Genomic DNA, 18,236 nt, shown 5'->3' with positions numbered 1-18,236 from the left:
CTTCCTTTCCTAACCTTGGCTCTATTTTCTTTCACGTATGAACTGTGCGTGTGCTTTGCTTCTTCTTTCCGTTTTCATTTGTTTGTTTGTTTTTGTTTTTCAAGAAATTGGATTTCTCTGGCTGTCCTGGAACTCAATCTGTAGAGAAGGCTGGCTTCACACTCACAGAGATCCACCTGCCTCTGCCTCCAAGTGCTGCCCCATAGCCCAGCAGTTTCATGGGCAGAATGACACCTCATGCCTTTCAGTTGGGGCATTTGCTCATTTCTCCGTCCTCCTATCCTGGTATCCTTTAGTGACTGCCCACTGCAGTGCTAGCCAGTGGGAGGGAAAGCCTAGCCACACGTATCCCTTCATGGAAAGCAGAGTCACCGTTGTTTTGTTCTTTTTTCACAGTCATTGTTTTGATGTTGCAGCCTTCACTAACAAAACTGCTTAGAAATCCACTCATTTTTTTAATTCAGTTGAGTCGTAGGTGAGAGCCCAGATGCAGTCCAGGGGGTTGTCTTACTACATTCTCTTTCAGTTCTATCCTAATCACCCATTGGCATATGAAACACTCCAGCTCACAGAGCGGCTGATTGAGGTCACCACAGTCAGGGCATCTGGCCCACAGCCAGATCTCCCGTCACCAGCTTCGGTTCACGCTCATTGCTTTGTCACACACCGCCTGAGGCCTCATAACGTCAGGGAGGGAATCTGTATGAAGAGCAGGCCGCCTGTTTCACACACTTCCCACTGATGCCCTCCGCTGGGCTGGCGGCATGTTTCACCCTCACCTATTCAGAATAGTAAATCTAGAAAGCGGTGTCAGTGGCAAAATAGAGAGTATAGAGGCCAGAGTTTAAAAGTAATTATCCATGGAACACATTCTAGGGTGTATCCTTAGGAATGCCATTCTATCCACGAATTTTATTTAAAGGCAACAATTTTCTCCCTTATTTTGTTTCTCTTTGTTTCTTTACTAGTCATAGTCCTTTTCTAATCCTTAAAAGCTGCCCCTGTCAGGCAATGGTGGCACACACCTTTAACCCCAGCACATTGGAGGCAGAGGCAGGCAGACTGCTGTGAGCTTGAGGCCAGCCTGTGTACATAGTGAATTCCAGGACAGCTAAGGTTATACAGAGAAATTCTATCATGAAAAACAAAGCCAATAAAACAACAATAACAACAACAACAACAACATTAACAACAAGCCTGTCCACTTTGCACTACCACATCTTTGTCCAGGATTTTACCATCAGAATAAAACTAAAGAACTAATCATGTCTGCCTCCCAGGTACCTCAGCCACCCTTGAAACCATGTTCTCTCCTGAGTATGGAAGTGGGAAGATGCCCTGTGCAGAGGGGCAGCTTACATGAGTGTGGGGCCTGGCCACCTGAGCACAGGGACAGGCACATGGAGTCTTTTTACCTGCAAACAGCACCTCAAGGGAAAACCAGCACAGAAAAATCTACAGAAAGACCAAGGCCAGAGGCTTGGTCTGCATCTCTGCCACTTTCTAATTTCAGCTTGGGTCTGACCTAAAGTGAAGGGTCAAGGAAGACTTTGTGGGCCAATATGGTCTAAGGATTCTGCCTGTAACCCAAGCCAGCCATGTCTAATAAGTAAAGACATTTGCTTGTGTTCTTTTTTTTTTTTAATATATATAAGATTTATTTGTTATATGTAAGTACACTATAGCTGTCAGAACAGGGGCATCGGATCCTGTTACAGATGGTTGTGAGCCACCATGTGGTTGCTAGGATTTGAACTCAGGACCTCTGGAAGAACAGTCAGTACACTTAACCACTGAGCCATCTCTCCAGCCCTTGTTTGTGTTCTAATAAGACTTTATTGGAAGTGGTCAGCTCCCGCTATAGTTTATAAAAGACGTGCCAGCAAATTGTTAGAGCTGTATTCCTTTAAAAAGCAGCCATTCTCTTCCGGTATCAGAGGCCATGTGCATTTCCTTTAGAACCATAACGTATTAGGTACACAGTCAACGGCCTGGAATACTTCACGGTTCTTACTGTCTGAGATAAGTCCCGCTAGTGTTTGGCGTACGTTCCGTAGATGCCTTTCCGTACACACTCCATCACTGATTTTAACTTTGTTTGTTTAGGTCCATTTTCCCTGTCCTTGTCCCTAGTGTAGCTGATGGCCTTCTGCACAGGTGTGGAACAGAGGAGCACATGCTGTTATCAGTGGACAGGCGGGGGAGGGGGATGGGGGGCAACATGATTGTGTTGCACAGGGCTCTTCTCTGAAGCACGGCTGCACTGTAATTAGATGCTACCCGGGTCACAGTGTCTCTGATTTCCATGTGGATTTGTGTATCTCCAACAGAGGAACATTTGATATTTATGTAAAATGTGATGGCGTTGGAAGATGCGTTGGTAACTATGACAATCGTGGGAGTTTTGGAGAACTGGCCTTAATGTACAATACACCCAGAGCAGCTACAATCACTGCTACCTCTCCTGGTGCTCTGTGGGGTTTGGTGAGTAAAATATTTGCTTGACCCAAATGATATTAGTTTTGAAAATATCATGACAGTAGATATTTTCAACTACTGTTGAAAGATAGCATCGATACTGTATTTTAATTTTAATTGGTAGTTTTATTTGTGATCACGAGTCATTGGCACTTGTTAAGCCTCTGCTACTTGCCACACCATTAGTCTATGCTGAACCAAAGATTTATGTCCTGTCTCTCCCCAAGTCAGGAGCTTGAATATACTGGCCCTTGGGAATGACATCCGATCCTAATTGCCTCTCTCTTATCCATGCTTAAAATCCACAAGCCACAGCAGCTTGGAGAGATGGCTCAGTCAGTAAGGTGCCTGCTGGACGCCAATGAGGGTCTGCGTTTGGATCCCCAGAACCAGTGTAAAAAGTTGAGCACAGTGGCCCGTGCCCGTAACTGCAGTATCGATGGGGGAAGCAGGTGCAGACACACACAGATCCCAAAGCTCATGGGCTAACCAGTCTGGCCAAGTCAGTGAACTTTATTTTCAGTAAGAGACTTTGTCTCAGAAGTGGAGAGCAACCCAGGAGGGAGAGACATCTGACATCAGTGTCTGGCTCCTATAAGTATATTTCATATGTGCATTTGTGCATGAGCCTCCGATCACATGCATGTACATACCTTCAACCAACAAGCATGAATACTGTAACACACACACACACACACACACACACACACACACACAGCCTTTTTCTTAACTAGATCTCTGAGGTAAGTCCTATAGTCTGTAAGTCAGTGGTTTTCAGACTGAAAGTCACAACTGGGAACTTGTTAGGAACATCCCAGGCCCCCAGGACTCTGGAAAGGGGGTTCAGCAGTCCTATACTGGCAGACACCTTTCATGTGGTCCTGATGTGTGCTGCGCTTTGAAAAGGCATGGGAAAACAGCAAGCAGCACAAACAACAGCAGCAGAACAGTTCTCTCGGTGGTCTCTCTGCTCATGGGCAATCTGAGTAAAACACCCATTCTTTTCATCTCGGATACTGGAAAATAAATCTTGCCTCAATTGTACACAAAGCTAACCAGTCTCTTTGGGTGGGACGTGGGTGTAGGATGGACTGAGCAGTCCTAATCCGGAAACTCAAAGCTTGAAATGCTTTTTGAGTGCCAACATGATTCCACAACTGTAAAACTCTATACCTCACTTAATATTACAGGCCAGTCAACTGCAGGAGGCATTACGCTCCTGAACTTTACCTTTAGCCAGGTATATGAGATATATATGAACCTCAAACATGCTTCCATGCTACCGTGTTAGGATTCTTCAGAATCTGGGCAGTCGGGAGTGGGGGAGGCATGGGGGAGGCGTGGGGGAGACTGGATGGTGGAGTGTTGGGGGCGGGGGATGGTCTCTAAAGTCTGAAACACTTCTGGTCTCAAGTATTTCAGACAAGAGATTCTCAGTCTGTCTCTATAAATAAATGTCTTAACGGTAGAAATTCTGTTAAGTGTTGGTTCACAGACACATTTGGCTGAGGAGCTAGAGAAGCTGTGTGGACTCTTCCACAAGGTAACAGTGCAGGGCTTAAGTACTAACAACTGACGATGGCTTTAAGGTGGGGCTCCGTCTCTGGTAAGCTTGGGAACCCACTCACCACCCCGCAGACTCCACATCTGTGATCTAAGGTGAGCCTGGACTTGCTTGGAATCAGCTCCCAGGAGGTGTCCGAACTGCCTGGTGTCACACTTCACCCCAGGCCACACAGAGGATTGTTTGGGACACAAAACGTCTCGTGTTCTTGACATGCAGGTGTTAGGGTTCTCCTCAGCTCTTTGTACAAGAGGTTGTAACTGTCCCGTTTCAGAGGGTTACTGTGTTACAGAATGTATGTACACAGCATTCATCTCAGCCTTGGACTCATAAAACATCTCACTGGAAAGAAAAAAACAGGATACTTAAATTTTCTTTTTATTGGAGCCACGCAGTCATTGTATACCTATTAAATAAGTCAGTTATAGGATAAAAAAAAATGGAGAGTCTTTCATGTAGAAAGAAACACATCGCCTAGGATGTTAAGGATGACTTAAAACCAACAGAGGACAGCTGCAGCAGAGCAGACCTCTGTGTGCAGGGAGGACTCACAGTGTGTGGGGGGGCTCGTGGGGGTTAACTTGTGTCCACCGTGACCTGCCTATTACAGAAAGTGTAACCTAAGATGTGGTAGTCCCACTGGAGTTGCCAGTCAGAGTCATGGTGCCAGACGGGAACAAGGTATCCTCAAGCATCCTTGATCCAGGATACATTTTCAGATCCACCCCCCTTCGCCCCCAGTCCCCAAGCATGGAACTTTCAACCCTGATGCTAATGGTAACCAAGGTACAAAGGGCTTGGAGTTTTTGTCTGCATAATTCTTAAGCTCCTAAGAAAAATTCCAGAGATTCTTTTGGTGCTGTATACATGTTAGTGACATTTATAAACAGTTTCTGGTGCATGCAAACATGCAATATTTTTAAAATTATAATGTGAACATGTGTTTTCATTATATTAGAAACTAGCTTTTTAAGAGCAATTCGCATAGCCAGTCCCTTCTAGGGGAAGTCGAGGCAGAGCAGAAATGTGAGGGTCCACAGCCTGCAGCCCAGTGGTTGTAAGTGCTGTTGTAAAGAGAAGCAGTTGGCAGAGAAGAGTCCTCATCCTAGAGCCTCACTCCGGAAATAGCATCCTGCAGCTCTTAGCCCTAGAGATTAGCTGGAGACATGGCCACTACAGTGATGCAGAAAGGCCATTGTAACTGGGAAGAAAGTGTTTGAAATTGGGCTTCCTGAATTTGTTGGGTCAGGGTGGGTTGTGATATGGTGGACCATTTCATCCTGAGATACACAGTTCATGATTTACTTCTAAGTGACTGAACTATTTCACGAATTCTCTGTTTTAACAACAACAACAACAACAATGACAACGGTCTATCTTTAAAATGTCCCTGCTTCCCAAATCTGACTGTATATGACAGTCACACAGGATACTTTTAGATGTATTTCACTAGACATGTTGATTACCTGAAGTCTTTAGTTTTAAAAATTATCTCAGCAAATTCTGATGTAGAGCCAGGCTTCAAAAGAGCTCAGTGTTCTTGTGAATTAACTCATAAAATTAAAAAATATACTTTATTATATGTACTTTTTATTTTGTGTGTATTGGGGGACTCATATGTAGACATCTTTTGTGTCCTCTGATTGAAGGCAAACCATTAGGCTTGGTGGCTGGTGCCAAAGTACAGCTGGTATCTAAACGGTAATAAACCACCTCTGGAAAGAAGATGTTTAATTTCCCAGTGCCTCATTCTGTCTGGCTGTTAGCACAAACCACCAAATATGGTGCATGCATTCACATCTCGCTGTTCTGGAGGTTAAGAACTCTTAAGATTCAGGCACAAGGACTTTGGTGTCCGGTAGAGGGCCAGCTCTTAGATGTCCTTGTTTGGTGGAAGGAGCAAGGCAGCTCTCAGGGTTTTTTTTTATAAGAATTATCTAGTTCTGTTTATGACAACTCCACATTCTTGACCTGATCAATCACCTATTAAAACCTGTCTCCTAAGGGCCATGCTGAGGGTTAAGATCGCAACGTCCGGGTTTGAGCACAGACACATTCAGTTCTTCATGATTAGAGTTATACCCTGGTATATTGGCATAACAAAGTATTGATTAAATAATATCAAGTTTTAATTTTACTAAAATGATATAATTATCCATTGGTGAATGCCAAACTATGTGATTATGGGGTATTTACATAAGAATGAAAACGTTTTAGAGAATTTACGAAACATAAAATTTGGGGAGAAAATAGCTTTTTGAACTGTGTGGTTTTTTTTTTGTTTTTTTTTTTTTTTTTTGGTTCTTTTTTTTGGAGCTGGGGACCGAACCCAGGGCCTTGCGCTTCCTAGGTAAGCGCTCTACCACTGAGCTAAATCCCCAGCCCCTGAACTGTGTGTTTTTATGAATGAATTCTTTCTGGATTAGTTCTTTTCAGCAGTGTTTCTTGTAGTTTTCATTTCCGTGTATGTATACTTCAAGGACATCGGAACTAGTACATTTATTTCTGTGTCTTCGTGTCTCACTGAAGTAGATATTTGAGAAAATAATACCACAAAGAATACACTCCCAGGCTGTTCCTGGCCTACTTTGTTTTTATATAAAAATTCAGGTCTGGTCTTGTCTACTTAATTGAATTTGTAGCCCTGCCATCTACAGTGAAGGACCAGTATCGGGATATTTTCTTATAGTGTGACAGTGCCTCCTTGTGGACATAGAGTCCATGTGCTGTCAAAACTCTGTCTCAATCAGTGGTTGTCCTTTGATACGGTTCCTCATGTTGTGGTGATCCCCAATCCTAACATTTTGTTGCTGCTTCATAATTATAATTTGCTACTGTTATAAATTGTAATACAATATCTCACATGCAGACCCCGTGAAGGGGTTGTTCAAACTCCCAAAGGGGTCACAGCCCACACAGGTTGAGAATCACTGGTCTAAACGAATGCTTCCTTTTCTAAGGAAAAAGAAGGAAAATCTTATATGGTTTAATAGCAAATGTTGCGCCTAAAGAAATAAAAATATGGAATTTTTATTAGCTGAGATTACAGTTATGCTACAACTTTTAAAGTCCTCAATTATCATGTGCTCCTTGTAGGGAATGAAACAGTTGGTTCAGATTTTAACTGCATTCGTATTTGCTGGTCTCTTTAGGACAGGGTGACCTTCAGGAGAATAATAGTAAAAAACAATGCCAAAAAGAGGAAGATGTACGAGAGCTTTATTGAGTCACTGCCATTCCTCAAGTCTCTGGAGGTGAGCTGTGCTTTTATTCTGCTGGGGGTGGGGTGGGGGAAGGCTGCTTTCTTAGGAAGCACCCATTTCCTGAAAGGTTCTTGTGACAGTCTTGTGAGGTCAACTGTGCTGGGACTTGAGTTTAATTCCCAGAACCCATATGAAAGTGTAAAAGTGTCCCCTGATCTCTACACAAACTGTGTGCTGTAGTACCCTACAGTAATAACGATGATGATGGTGGTGATGATGGTGATGATGATGGTGATGGTGGTGATGATGGTGATGGTGGTGATGATGGTGGTGGTGATGGTGATGATGGTGGTGATGGTGATGATGGTGGTGATGGTGGTGATGATGGTGATGGTGATGATGATGGTGATGGTGGTGATGATGGTGATGATAATGGTGGTGATGGTGGTGATGTGATGATGATGGTAATGATGGTGGTGATGGTGGTGATGAGTGGTGATGATGGTGGTAATAATCAGGTATATTTATATTTTACTATGAAAACAGATGGCGACATAAGACCTTATTCCCATTTCCTTTACTGCCTGTAACTACATTTTACCCTGCTTTTTGGAAAGAAGGCTCTTGTCTAGTCTCTACAGCAAGTCTGTAAGTGCTGCTTATTGGATAGCAGGTGTAAGAAAGTCAGCATCCGCTCAGCCTTCTCCCCACTAGTGTTCAGTGTGTTACATCGTCTCTACCCTGTCTTCAGAATATCTGCAGCGTCCAGTCATTTCCGGTAACTTTGCCAGTGCCACCCTCTGTCTGTGCTATCATTGCCTCCTGTGTGGCTTTTATCAGCCACCTACAGTAGGATCCTTTTAAATCCCAGATCAGTGCAGTCTGTTAACAACCCTCCAGGACAGGATAGCCATGAAGCAGGCCACAAGGCCCTGCCCAGTATCCCGAGCCCTGAGTCTGTACTCTCGGACATTTCTAACCGCCCACTTTCGTCCTGCCGTAGACATTAGCTTCCTGCTGTTGCATAGACATGCCAGCCCTCACTTCAGACCCGTGTACCTGCTGTCTGTCTAGGACAGCCTTGTACACAGCTCCATGGCTCCTCCACAGGTCTCCTTCATGCCTTAGCTCAAACGTCTTCTCACACCAGCTGTTTCTTATCATCGAAGGCAGACACTTAGGAAAGAATTGTTACCTTACAAATTTGGCTTTGCCATAATTCATCTGTGAAGTGCTTTTCTAAATATCTTATAACATATAAGCCTCATATTTGAACTCTCTTAAAAGTGATTGTAGAGAAATAGGTATATGTACCTATGGTGTTGTAAAATAGCAAATGTCGGTGTGGTAGTGGGTCTGTGAGTTGCCTGGGAGAACCTTGGCCACGTTGTGGAAGACACGGCAGCTGATCTTTAGTAGCTCCTGTCCTCAAATAGAATGTATCAGGAGGGAATCCAGTCAGAGGGAGGCATGTGACGTGGCGGGAAGCAACCCAGGAAGGGACTTTGGCAAACCGGAGCACACGTGCTCCCTCCAGGGGAACAGCTGCCATCCCACCATAGTTTTGCTGCTGCCATATGGGAATTCAGGCTGGGAGTTGTCTGAGTCTTCTGGTATTTTACAGAAAACTAGAAATACAATCTTTTCTACCTCAGGATTCTAGCAGTTAATGTGACAACTACTACACAAGCGAACACTGTTGTGTTTATTTAGTTTATGTAGAGGCCACCCCTTTGAAGGCATAAAACAGGTAAGGCCGTGTACTCGGTCTGTGTATGATCAGGGCTCTCCAGAGGGACAGAGTTTATGTGATATATACATGCATGCATACCATTCATTATAGTGGCTTACAGCCTGTGGTCCCACAAGTCCAACAAAGGCTGTCTCCCAGTGGAAAGTCCAAGTAGTCCACAAGGCTGGATGCCTCAGCTGGTCTAAAGTGTACTCTAGAATCCTGAAGAAGTAGGCACTAATGTCAGGGCAGGAATGAACTTGCTAGTGTGAGTGAGAGCGAGAGCCTCCTTCCTGCACGTCCTTCATAAAGGCTGCAGCAGAAGGTGTGGGCCGGGTGAAAGGTGGATCTTCCCAGCTCAAAAACTCTGGATTAAAGATGTATTTTGGGCTGGAGAAATGGCTCAGTGGTTAAGAGCACTGACTGTAGCACTGATTGCTCTTCTATAGGTCCTGAGTTCAAATCCCAGCAACCACATGGTGGCTCACAACCATCTGTAATGAGATCTGATGCCCCCTTCTGCTGTGTCTTCCCAATTCAAGTGACTTACAGAAGAAATCCCTCCCAGGTGTATCCAGCCATTTGGGTTCTAGTTCATTCCAGAACAACCAAGAGCAGACGGCCCAGTCTCTAATGCTGTACACGCCCTTCTTTGTAGGTTTCTGAACGCCTGAAGGTGGTAGATGTGATTGGCACCAAAGTTTACAACGATGGAGAACAGATCATTGCTCAGGTATGAAACTGAACTGCCATTCAGTTTAGGGCTACATCCCGAAGGCCCGAGACATCCTGTCCAACTTTGTCTCGTAGTTAGTGTGCAGCGTTGGAGTAAATGAATGTTACTTCCAGCAGACGACTTAATTAAAAATGGTTTAAAGCCGGTAAGTAACCTGGATGTTTCTGTTTATATCATTTACTCTTAATGACTATGCATTAAACCATTACCTAGCTGAACAGTTTGCAATTCATAACATGAAATCCACATGTATAGTGGGAGTGAGACGCCATGTGTAAGAGGGGAAAGTGGTGGCTCTCCCACGAAATTACTAAGAACCCAGGTTGCTAGGCAGACGAGTTTTTACGTGATTAGTTCTTGAGACTTTCCAAGGCTGCTTCCAGATAGCACCAAAAAGAACTTAAATTGTACCATATCTAAGCATTGAGTGTATTAGTAAAAATATCCTCTAAGCCTCATGTTTTCCTAAATGCCCAGTGGGAAGCGGTTGTGTTATACAGTACCTGTTAGCCGGGGAGCTCCTAGGCTTCATAGACAGATGAAAGCCGCACACAACTTGAGCAGATTTCTAACAAGAGTTCATGCAAAACCCAGGAACCCTGGGTGTGCTCTTAGAGAGGGTGGAGACCTTTCAGTCCCAACAGTCTTTTCAGAGCCGGAAGTAAGCTGTCATAGACTGACATGTGGGCTTGGTGCCTAAAGGCTGCAGAAGTTCTAGAGTCAACACGTACTGCTTCCCAATGCTCCCCGGTGCTCCTGCTCCTGGCAAGCCTTTATGCTAACGCTGGCCACTTTGGGTGGACACGGGGAGCACAGTGCTACTTTCCAAGTTGCACAGAGCATACTGACAGAGCCTGCTGATGGGAGGGGCCGCTGGGGCACACATCGGTGCTATGCCTTGTATGTTGCTCAGCACAGAATTCGGGGGACGTTTCCTAGTCCGGGTTACTTGCCATATTTTCTGATAGAGAATGGATTTCTTCAAGTGCCTGAGAAGTTACTGTAGAATTATCGTGACCTCAGGATGTACACTGGTATCTGCAGACTGGAGCCTGTAGGCCAGCCTCAGAGGTGTGGTTTCAGAGCTGCTGTGGACCGTGCATGGTCACCCTGCACTTTTGTTTTGCTAGGGAGACTCGGCGGATTCGTTCTTCATTGTAGAATCTGGAGAAGTGAGAATTACTATGAAGAGAAAGGTAAGCAGTCCCTAAACTCCTCATATTCACGAGGAAAATAATGGATTATTTTTTTTTTATAATGATCTCAGACTTCAGTGTAACTGACTTGTTGCCTCCTTAGGGTAAATCAGACATCGAAGAGAACGGTGCTGTGGAAATCGCTCGGTGTCTCCGGGGACAGTATTTTGGAGAGCTTGCCCTGGTCACTAACAAGCCAAGAGCAGCATCTGCACACGCCATTGGGACTGTCAAATGCTTAGGTAGGGGTCACAGTGGTGGGCCTGGTTATGTCTGCATTCCAGGCCTTCCTCCCACATGGGCCATTTCATTGGGTTCACAAGTGCTAAGGGCCTCACAAAGTAGGACAGGGTTTGGACTTACTTTAACTACTGAAATAAGGACTCCCACCCAACGAGTTTTATATCTATGTAGTCAGAAAAACGCCATGTGTTGTGTTTCTCGAAAGAAGGCTAAAATGGATGTCTCGTGCAGTTTATTATTAAGTTGCAGTGCCAGCATGGGGTGGACTCATCCCAGCCAGGTCTGGCTTTAGGTCTGTCAGAGCATAACCAACCGCTCTCTTCTCCCTGGGGAGCCTGGCAGAAATGCCACTTTCGGTTGGTATCCATAGGGATTTTGTGTCTGAGAAATCACTCACTTTGGTGTTGAGAAACACAGTTCAGGAAATAGGAACATAAATGACATTTCAAAAAGTGGTTCGACAATAATTATCCTCTCCGAGTTCCTCACAGTTCAAAAAGATAAAAGTTAGTTTCAGTGCTTTTAAGATTCCCAAGGATCCTCAGAATTAATTCTTCACAGAGTCACTTTGTAAAAGGTTTTCAGTAGATGCAATAGTAGTCAAATGACACTCTGGTAAAAGAGAAGAGGAAAACCAACAGAAATTCTCAGCTCTCTCCGCTGTCAGACTGAATGATGTGAATGCTGTTATCCTGTAGTAGTTATATTAACGGGGAGGGGGATACAGGAAGTATAGAAAGAACAGGAAAGGCTGAGACACCCATGTCGGCACATCTGCCTGTGCTCCCCTGCTGTAATTCCTTCCTGCTTGATCTGCGTGCCTTCTCTGTTTTTAAACACATCTCCAGTATAGGAATTTTGTCTAATCACTCGCCGGTAAGTGTTTTGTGGGCTTTGGGTCCAATTTGTATGCGTATATTACATGCATAGATGGCTTTTAGTTTCCCTTGGAAATGGTTTTCTGACCAGGTCTCCTTACATGATTTTCTTTAGTTAGTATATATTACATCTATGAACAGCATGGGTTTTTCATATTCACCGTCATTACCCTCTCCTTCTCTCTGTTGGTCCGGTTCTGCCCTTCAGATTCCCCCCCACACACACACACACACACTTTCAGGGAAAGTTTTTGAATTATTCTTCTTTTTTTTTTTTTTTTTGGTTCTTTTTTTCGGAGCTGGGGACCGAACCCAGGGCCTTGCGCTTCCTAGGTAAGCGCTCTACCACTGAGCTAAATCCTCAGCCCCTGAATTATTCTTCTTGATCTGAAGGAAAACAGTGTCTGTTTCACTTTATGCGAGGTACCCAAGCTTTGTCCTTTTTCCTGCAAATGACACAATTTGTTTTTCTTTATGGCCTGTGGCACTCCCTCATATATGTGTATTTTCTTTTTCTATTTGTTGAGGGATACTTAGGCTGACTCTGTAACTTGGCTATCGTGGATAGTGCTGCGGTAGACATGGGCAGGTGGAGAGCTCTATCGAATGTTGATTTTGACTTCTTTAGACATGTGCCTAGGACTGGTAGAGCCTAGTCATAGGTCTGGTTTTAGTCTAATGAGGAACTTCTGTAGGATTTCCCAGTAGCTACAGTAATGCATATTCAAGAGACCTTGCCAGCTTTTGTTGTTTCTTGATGACAGGCTACTCTTTCTGGGGAGGAGGGTAGATGGACTCTCAGTGTAATGCTAATCTGATTTCTCAGATGGCTAATGTTTTTATCTAGCTATGGGCTACTTGTTTAGAGAAGGAGTTCATTTGCCTATTTAGAGGCTCCGAGCACATGGCTAGGCCGCTTTCATTTTCATTCACGTGCCTGCCATACCATGCGAGAATGCCCATAAAGCCTTATAAACCCTCCCTTATTAACTTTGCCAATTTGAGAGAGCGTTTGGTATGTTAGAGCAGGGTGATGTTTCCCACTATGTATTATAAACTCGGTTTTAAAGTGCACGTGTCAGCCAGATTTGCTGTCTCCCCTCTGTAATTCCAGCACCCGAAGCTTGAGGATCTTGAATTTAAGTCCAGTTTGTTCAAGGTCAGCGTGAGCTACATAGTCAGGCTGCCTCAAAGCCAAACACTGAAATGCACAAGGCAGACAGGCAGGGCGGACAGGCAGGGAAGCAAGTGTTGATTGAAGCAGGTGAAGGCCTTATGAGTTGCATCAGCCATGGTATAAATGCGTAAAGCTTCACAGCATGATCTTGTAAACCCTGAGGACAGGGCAGGAGACGCTCCTGTACCACCATTGGGGTGTTTATATTATTAGGGTGAAGCATCAAAGTTCATCTTGCCGTGTTGAGAGCCTCATTTCCTCATCAGCTGCACCACAAGGCCACCATCTGTCAAAGCATTTTAGACTGTCGCCAGAGATGTCCCTATTTCGTTTTTCGAAGTTGAACATTTCAACTCCCCCCCCCCCCCCCCCCGTGTCTTCATAATACCTACCTGAAATTCTCTAGCACGGTCGATATATCAAAACTGCAACGGCGTAGTAGAAAGGAATGACCTAGCAATTCCTGAGTCTTCACGGGATGGTGTTTTTAATTTAGTTTTTTCTTTTCTCAGCCATGGATGTGCAAGCATTTGAGAGGCTTCTGGGACCTTGCATGGAAATTATGAAGAGGAATATCGCCACCTATGAGGAGCAATTAGTTGCACTGTTTGGGACAAACATGGATATTGTTGAGCCCACTGCATGAAGCAAAAGTGTGGGGAAGAAAGCGCGTTAGTGAAGCAGTTACATAGCAGTGGTTAGTCCACCGAGGATGTGTTCGTGTAGATCAAGCATTTTCTGTGACTTCAGGTTTTCCTTTTTTAAACAGAAACCATTTACAATATATCAGTGAACAGTAGTGATTTAATAGTAGGCTTTAACATCACTTTCTAATGGGTAGTTCATAAATTAACATAATCATAAAAACGACTTTCTATTTCATAAAACTGACTGAAAGGTTTATTCAAATGGTTATAATATATTGAGAGCATACATGTTTAAGAAGATAATTAAAAGATGTACTCATAGGCCGACCTGTGTGTTTGGATTATTCAAGTATCGTGTTAGTGACTCTGCCCCTTTACGAGGGAAGCTGGCAGTGGCTTGTGCACTCACATTCTTTTTATAACTCGTCAGACAGTAAGATTGCCAATCATTTCATTTTCTACCTTTTCTGGCTTAGTAAGTTATGTGTTAGCCTTGGCCTATCGGTAACATGGTGTGGAAATCATATGCAATTTTAAAATTTTTTATATTTTTGCAATAAACTACATTTCAACTTCTTTGACAACTGTCAGCCAGCAGCCTGGGTAGTTGAGTGGCTTTTGGGGCCTGGTAATTTAGCTGTTGTGATGATTGGGCAGAGAGCCTTTTAGGATGAAAGCTCATAACTGCGTCTTTCATTATCCTTTCTCCATCATCACCGCTTCCCGCTTTGTATTTAGCAACCTCCTGGGTTCCTTACAGATCGCATTTTGACGTTTAATGTCACAAGGGTTGTATTGGTTCTCAAGGCAATTTCATCTTAATCTGACAATTTGTTTTGTCCTCTAAAAGTCCCGAATCTTCTATTCAGAAAAATGAAAGCTTCCCTATCAAAAGACATTTGGGATTCTTAGCCCACGCCCACAGAACATGGCTTTGCTCTGTAGGTCCCAGTGCTGCGACCCTGTGTGTGTGTCTGTGGTCCCCTGCCCTTCCCTGTCCTGAGCACCAGCCAGCGAGCACATTGGTCAGCAGCCAATCAAGTGCGTTTGCCCTTTCCAACCTTCAAAAACTTCAACAACGGTGGTGGAAAGAAGTCTGTGTATAAGCAAAGCCATACATGAGTATTAATGGGATTTTTCTCTATCCTACACCTTATTAGGCCTTGTTCTTAGCTTTAAAGTCAGCCCACAGTTAAAAGTACACAAAGTACAAAATTTTTTTTGGTCAACAAGATACTTACTTTTATGCCAAATACGATGAATTGTTAAAACCAAAGCAATATACTTTTATGTGATTTTCAGGCCCCTTGACCAAATGTCTAAAGGCATTAATTCTCACCAGTTTAATTCATGTTGAAATGGGTAATTTTACTTTGGGGAACATGTTTCTAAGGAACAGAGGTATCATGTATGTTAAATTCATCTGTGACTGTCTCGATCTTACAAGAGAATGTTTACAGTCCTACGTGTACGTGAAAACGTGGCTAGTGTTAAATGCATCATGTGTAAACAAGAAGTTAAAGTACGCTATACTGTTACCTACACCTTTAGCCGTGCTTTTGAAATGTCAGTCTTGCAAAATCTTTACGTAGGAAAAAAAGCTCTCTACATGAAGGTAACATGTTTTCTATTTCAGAGTTCAGAAGCCATGTGTTCAAACAAGAAACAAATCCCAAAAACAGAAAAACAAGAACAAAAGCCACCCAAATTCCTGGCTCATCCTTCTGTGTTCTTTTCTCTCTTTTCCAAGTTCTCTTTGGTTGCATTGCATAGGCTGAGTGTTGACGTTCACGGAAACCAATGCCTGTGGAATAAAGAGCCCCAACCAAGGCTACAGAGGCCAGCTGTGTTATTTTCAGTATTGTTGGTTATATTTAAATTTTCCTTATAATAAAGCACACTTTTATAATAAATGTTGCAAGCATTGTTTTCTTCATTATGGCTTGTCTAGGGTATAAATGCATCAAACACACACCAGGCTCGTGGAAGCTATAACCCCATAGCATACAGCAGTCAGAAAGTATAGGTTTGCACCTCTGTAGGTCTGTGTAAGATTTTAACCACTTGTTAAGTTTTTTAACTATTGTGGTATGTTGCATATTATTTTGGCCAAATATGACTTACTGGGGAATTTATGTGTAAAGCTTCCCAGTTAAAACATGTTTGGCTTGTGGGTGCCATTATTAAGTCAGTAGCAAGTATTTGAGAATTCTCTGATGAGGTTTTGGTTCAAAGACCGCAGCCCTTAGGTACACGTGTTAGGCAGTCTTTGAGAACAAGATTCTTCATTTTGCTTTGAATATGTTTAGAAGGGTGTGTGTGTCTCTTGTTTATCAGTATGAATTTGGGCTTAGCACCTATGTTTTAACAACAATATTACCTGCAGCAGAAGTTGGATGACTCTGTTGGGATCCTGTTCACATTGGCATCCAAACCACATAGCATGTTTGGTTTTGTGTGGAGACTGCAGAGAAACAGGGACTTAGGATTTTGCTGAGAAATGTGCTGAGATGTCTTCATTTTCAGAGTATATTTAACAATAGAGACAACTTTTTCAAGAAGTCTTACTGTGAGTAGATAGCTTTCTGTGGTCTTCACCCTGCGACCTTGGAGGTGTGGCACTGGGGCTCCATTAAGCAGCTAACGAGGGACTTCTCCTAGATGAACACTAGCACTCCAGAGAGAAGCAGGGATGCTGGCTTTTCAAGTTAACAGTGCTGTGAGGTACAGTAAGGACTTAGACAGCTTCACCCATAAAAGAATAATTTTACAGGCAGCAAAACTTGCCAAACAATTAAAAACATAGTTTTATTCACAACTATTTAAAAACAATATTGATCAGGCAGTGGTGGCTGCTCACGCCTTTCATTCCAGCACTGGGGAGGCAGAGGCAGGCAGATCTCTGAGGTCAAGGCCAGCCTGGTCTACAGAGTGAGTTCCAGGAGAACCAGGCCACACAGAGAAATCCCATCTCAAAAAAACCAAAATCAAGAAATAAAACCTCTAATATAAATAAATCTTATTGTGATTCATGAATTGTGGAAAAGTCAGCAGCCAAATATACTCTTTCCAGAGGACCCTGTATCCAATGACAACCACAAGATTATCTCTGCTCAGTTTGCACACCAAGGAGAATCCATGACATCACCACGACCGTTGGACATCAATGGCAGAACTTAGGAAGAATTGAGATTTCTTCTTTCATTGTTAAAATCTTGGCCTATGATCCAATTAATGTCAGTTATAAGGCTAGTTTTACATAACAGTTTTGAGAGGAAAAAAATTTTAGTAACCTGTGGGTCTTTATTTTTTTGTATATGGTAAATTTACAAACTTAAAAAAATTCCCTAAAATTCTTTAATAAGTGTCTGTATATGGTAATGTGATGTTCTATTTATAGAATTTATCATTTATATTAAAGATTTAACTGTAGCCTGAGTCTTGCCATTCTCCCAGACAGACATTATACTACAAAGTAGCGTGTGGATGTATGTGGAAATACATGTTAGTACCAATTACAATTGCTTCATGGTAGCATGTTAGTACATTTTTTACTCTTAGCTGGAAAAACCAATGACCCCCATGTACAAAGAAAAGTTGGAGAACAAATAAAATGGGCCTTGGTTGTTTTCTCCTCCATTTGACTCTTTATTGGATGAATTGGGGGTACAGCAAGTTGAGCCACCCGTGGTGAATGGAACACAGATGCCTTTCTCTTCTATGATTCCCCCGAAGTGTGGTTTGTGGGTTCATCTGCTTACTTATAAAGGAGAAGAGGGGAAATACTTGGGAGTCCTCCATTAAATGGTGTAGGGATGAAGGAATAGTAATCCTCACCAGACTAAGGGCCCCCCAAAATAAAATTTAAAATGCGGGGGGTGTGTGTGTGTGTGATGAGATGGCCTGAGTCTAATCCCTAGCTCCCACAGGAAGATGACCAGTCTCCTGAAAGCTGTTTTCTAACCTCCATGCATGCTATAGCATGTGTGTGCCACACATGTAACATGTAAAACCTAAAGCAAAAATGTGCAGAGACTGATCAAACGAGAGCAGTGGACACCCAGCTTAGTAAGTCCTCCGCCCTGCCTTCTCTGCAAACACCCTGATATAAAACCCTAAATTGTCTCTATTACCTAAATTTGACTTCTATAGACTTGGCCTTGCTGTGAAGCCCCAAGTGGCCTGGAACTCGGGATTCTCTGTCTCAGCCTCCAGAATGACTGGTTTATGGGCTTTACCCTACCTGGCCTTATTTTTCTTTTCTGCAGTGTTGGGGATCTACCCCAGGGCAAGCACTCTGCCGCTGAGTTTCATTTCCAGCCTGTAACATTTTTTATTTAATGTTACAAGAATCCTTGAATTTTGAATGAAGTTAACTTTAA

General features: G+C 43.3%; 1 protein-coding gene across 3 annotated transcripts in view; it reads left to right on the top strand.

Annotated features, from left to right (window-relative positions):
• The window catches only part of Prkar2b (protein kinase cAMP-dependent type II regulatory subunit beta), a 90,497-nt gene extending 74,730 nt beyond the window's left edge, over positions 1–15,767 (top strand). For 2 of the 3 annotated variants that reach the window (NM_001030020.1, XM_017594037.3), the window contains exons 6-11: positions 2,331–2,484; positions 7,195–7,296; positions 9,636–9,710; positions 10,844–10,909; positions 11,013–11,151; positions 13,720–15,767. In NM_001030020.1, the coding sequence (NP_001025191.1) occupies positions 2,331–2,484; positions 7,195–7,296; positions 9,636–9,710; positions 10,844–10,909; positions 11,013–11,151; positions 13,720–13,853 (670 nt within the window). In that variant the 3' untranslated portion in view covers positions 13,854–15,767. Of the gene's footprint in view, positions 1–2,330; positions 2,485–7,194; positions 7,297–9,426; positions 9,611–9,635; positions 9,711–10,843; positions 10,910–11,012; positions 11,152–13,719 lie in introns of those variants that run through there. The other variant, XM_063261553.1, reaches the window with a different exon arrangement.
• Positions 15,768–18,236: the final 2,469 nt, after the last annotated feature.

Source organism: Rattus norvegicus, chromosome 6 (genome assembly GCF_036323735.1).
Source record: "Rattus norvegicus strain BN/NHsdMcwi chromosome 6, GRCr8, whole genome shotgun sequence".
Lineage (NCBI taxonomy): Eukaryota > Metazoa > Chordata > Mammalia > Rodentia > Muridae > Rattus > Rattus norvegicus.
Note: the sequence above shows the minus strand (reverse complement) of the source record. Positions and strands in the feature narration are given on the sequence as shown.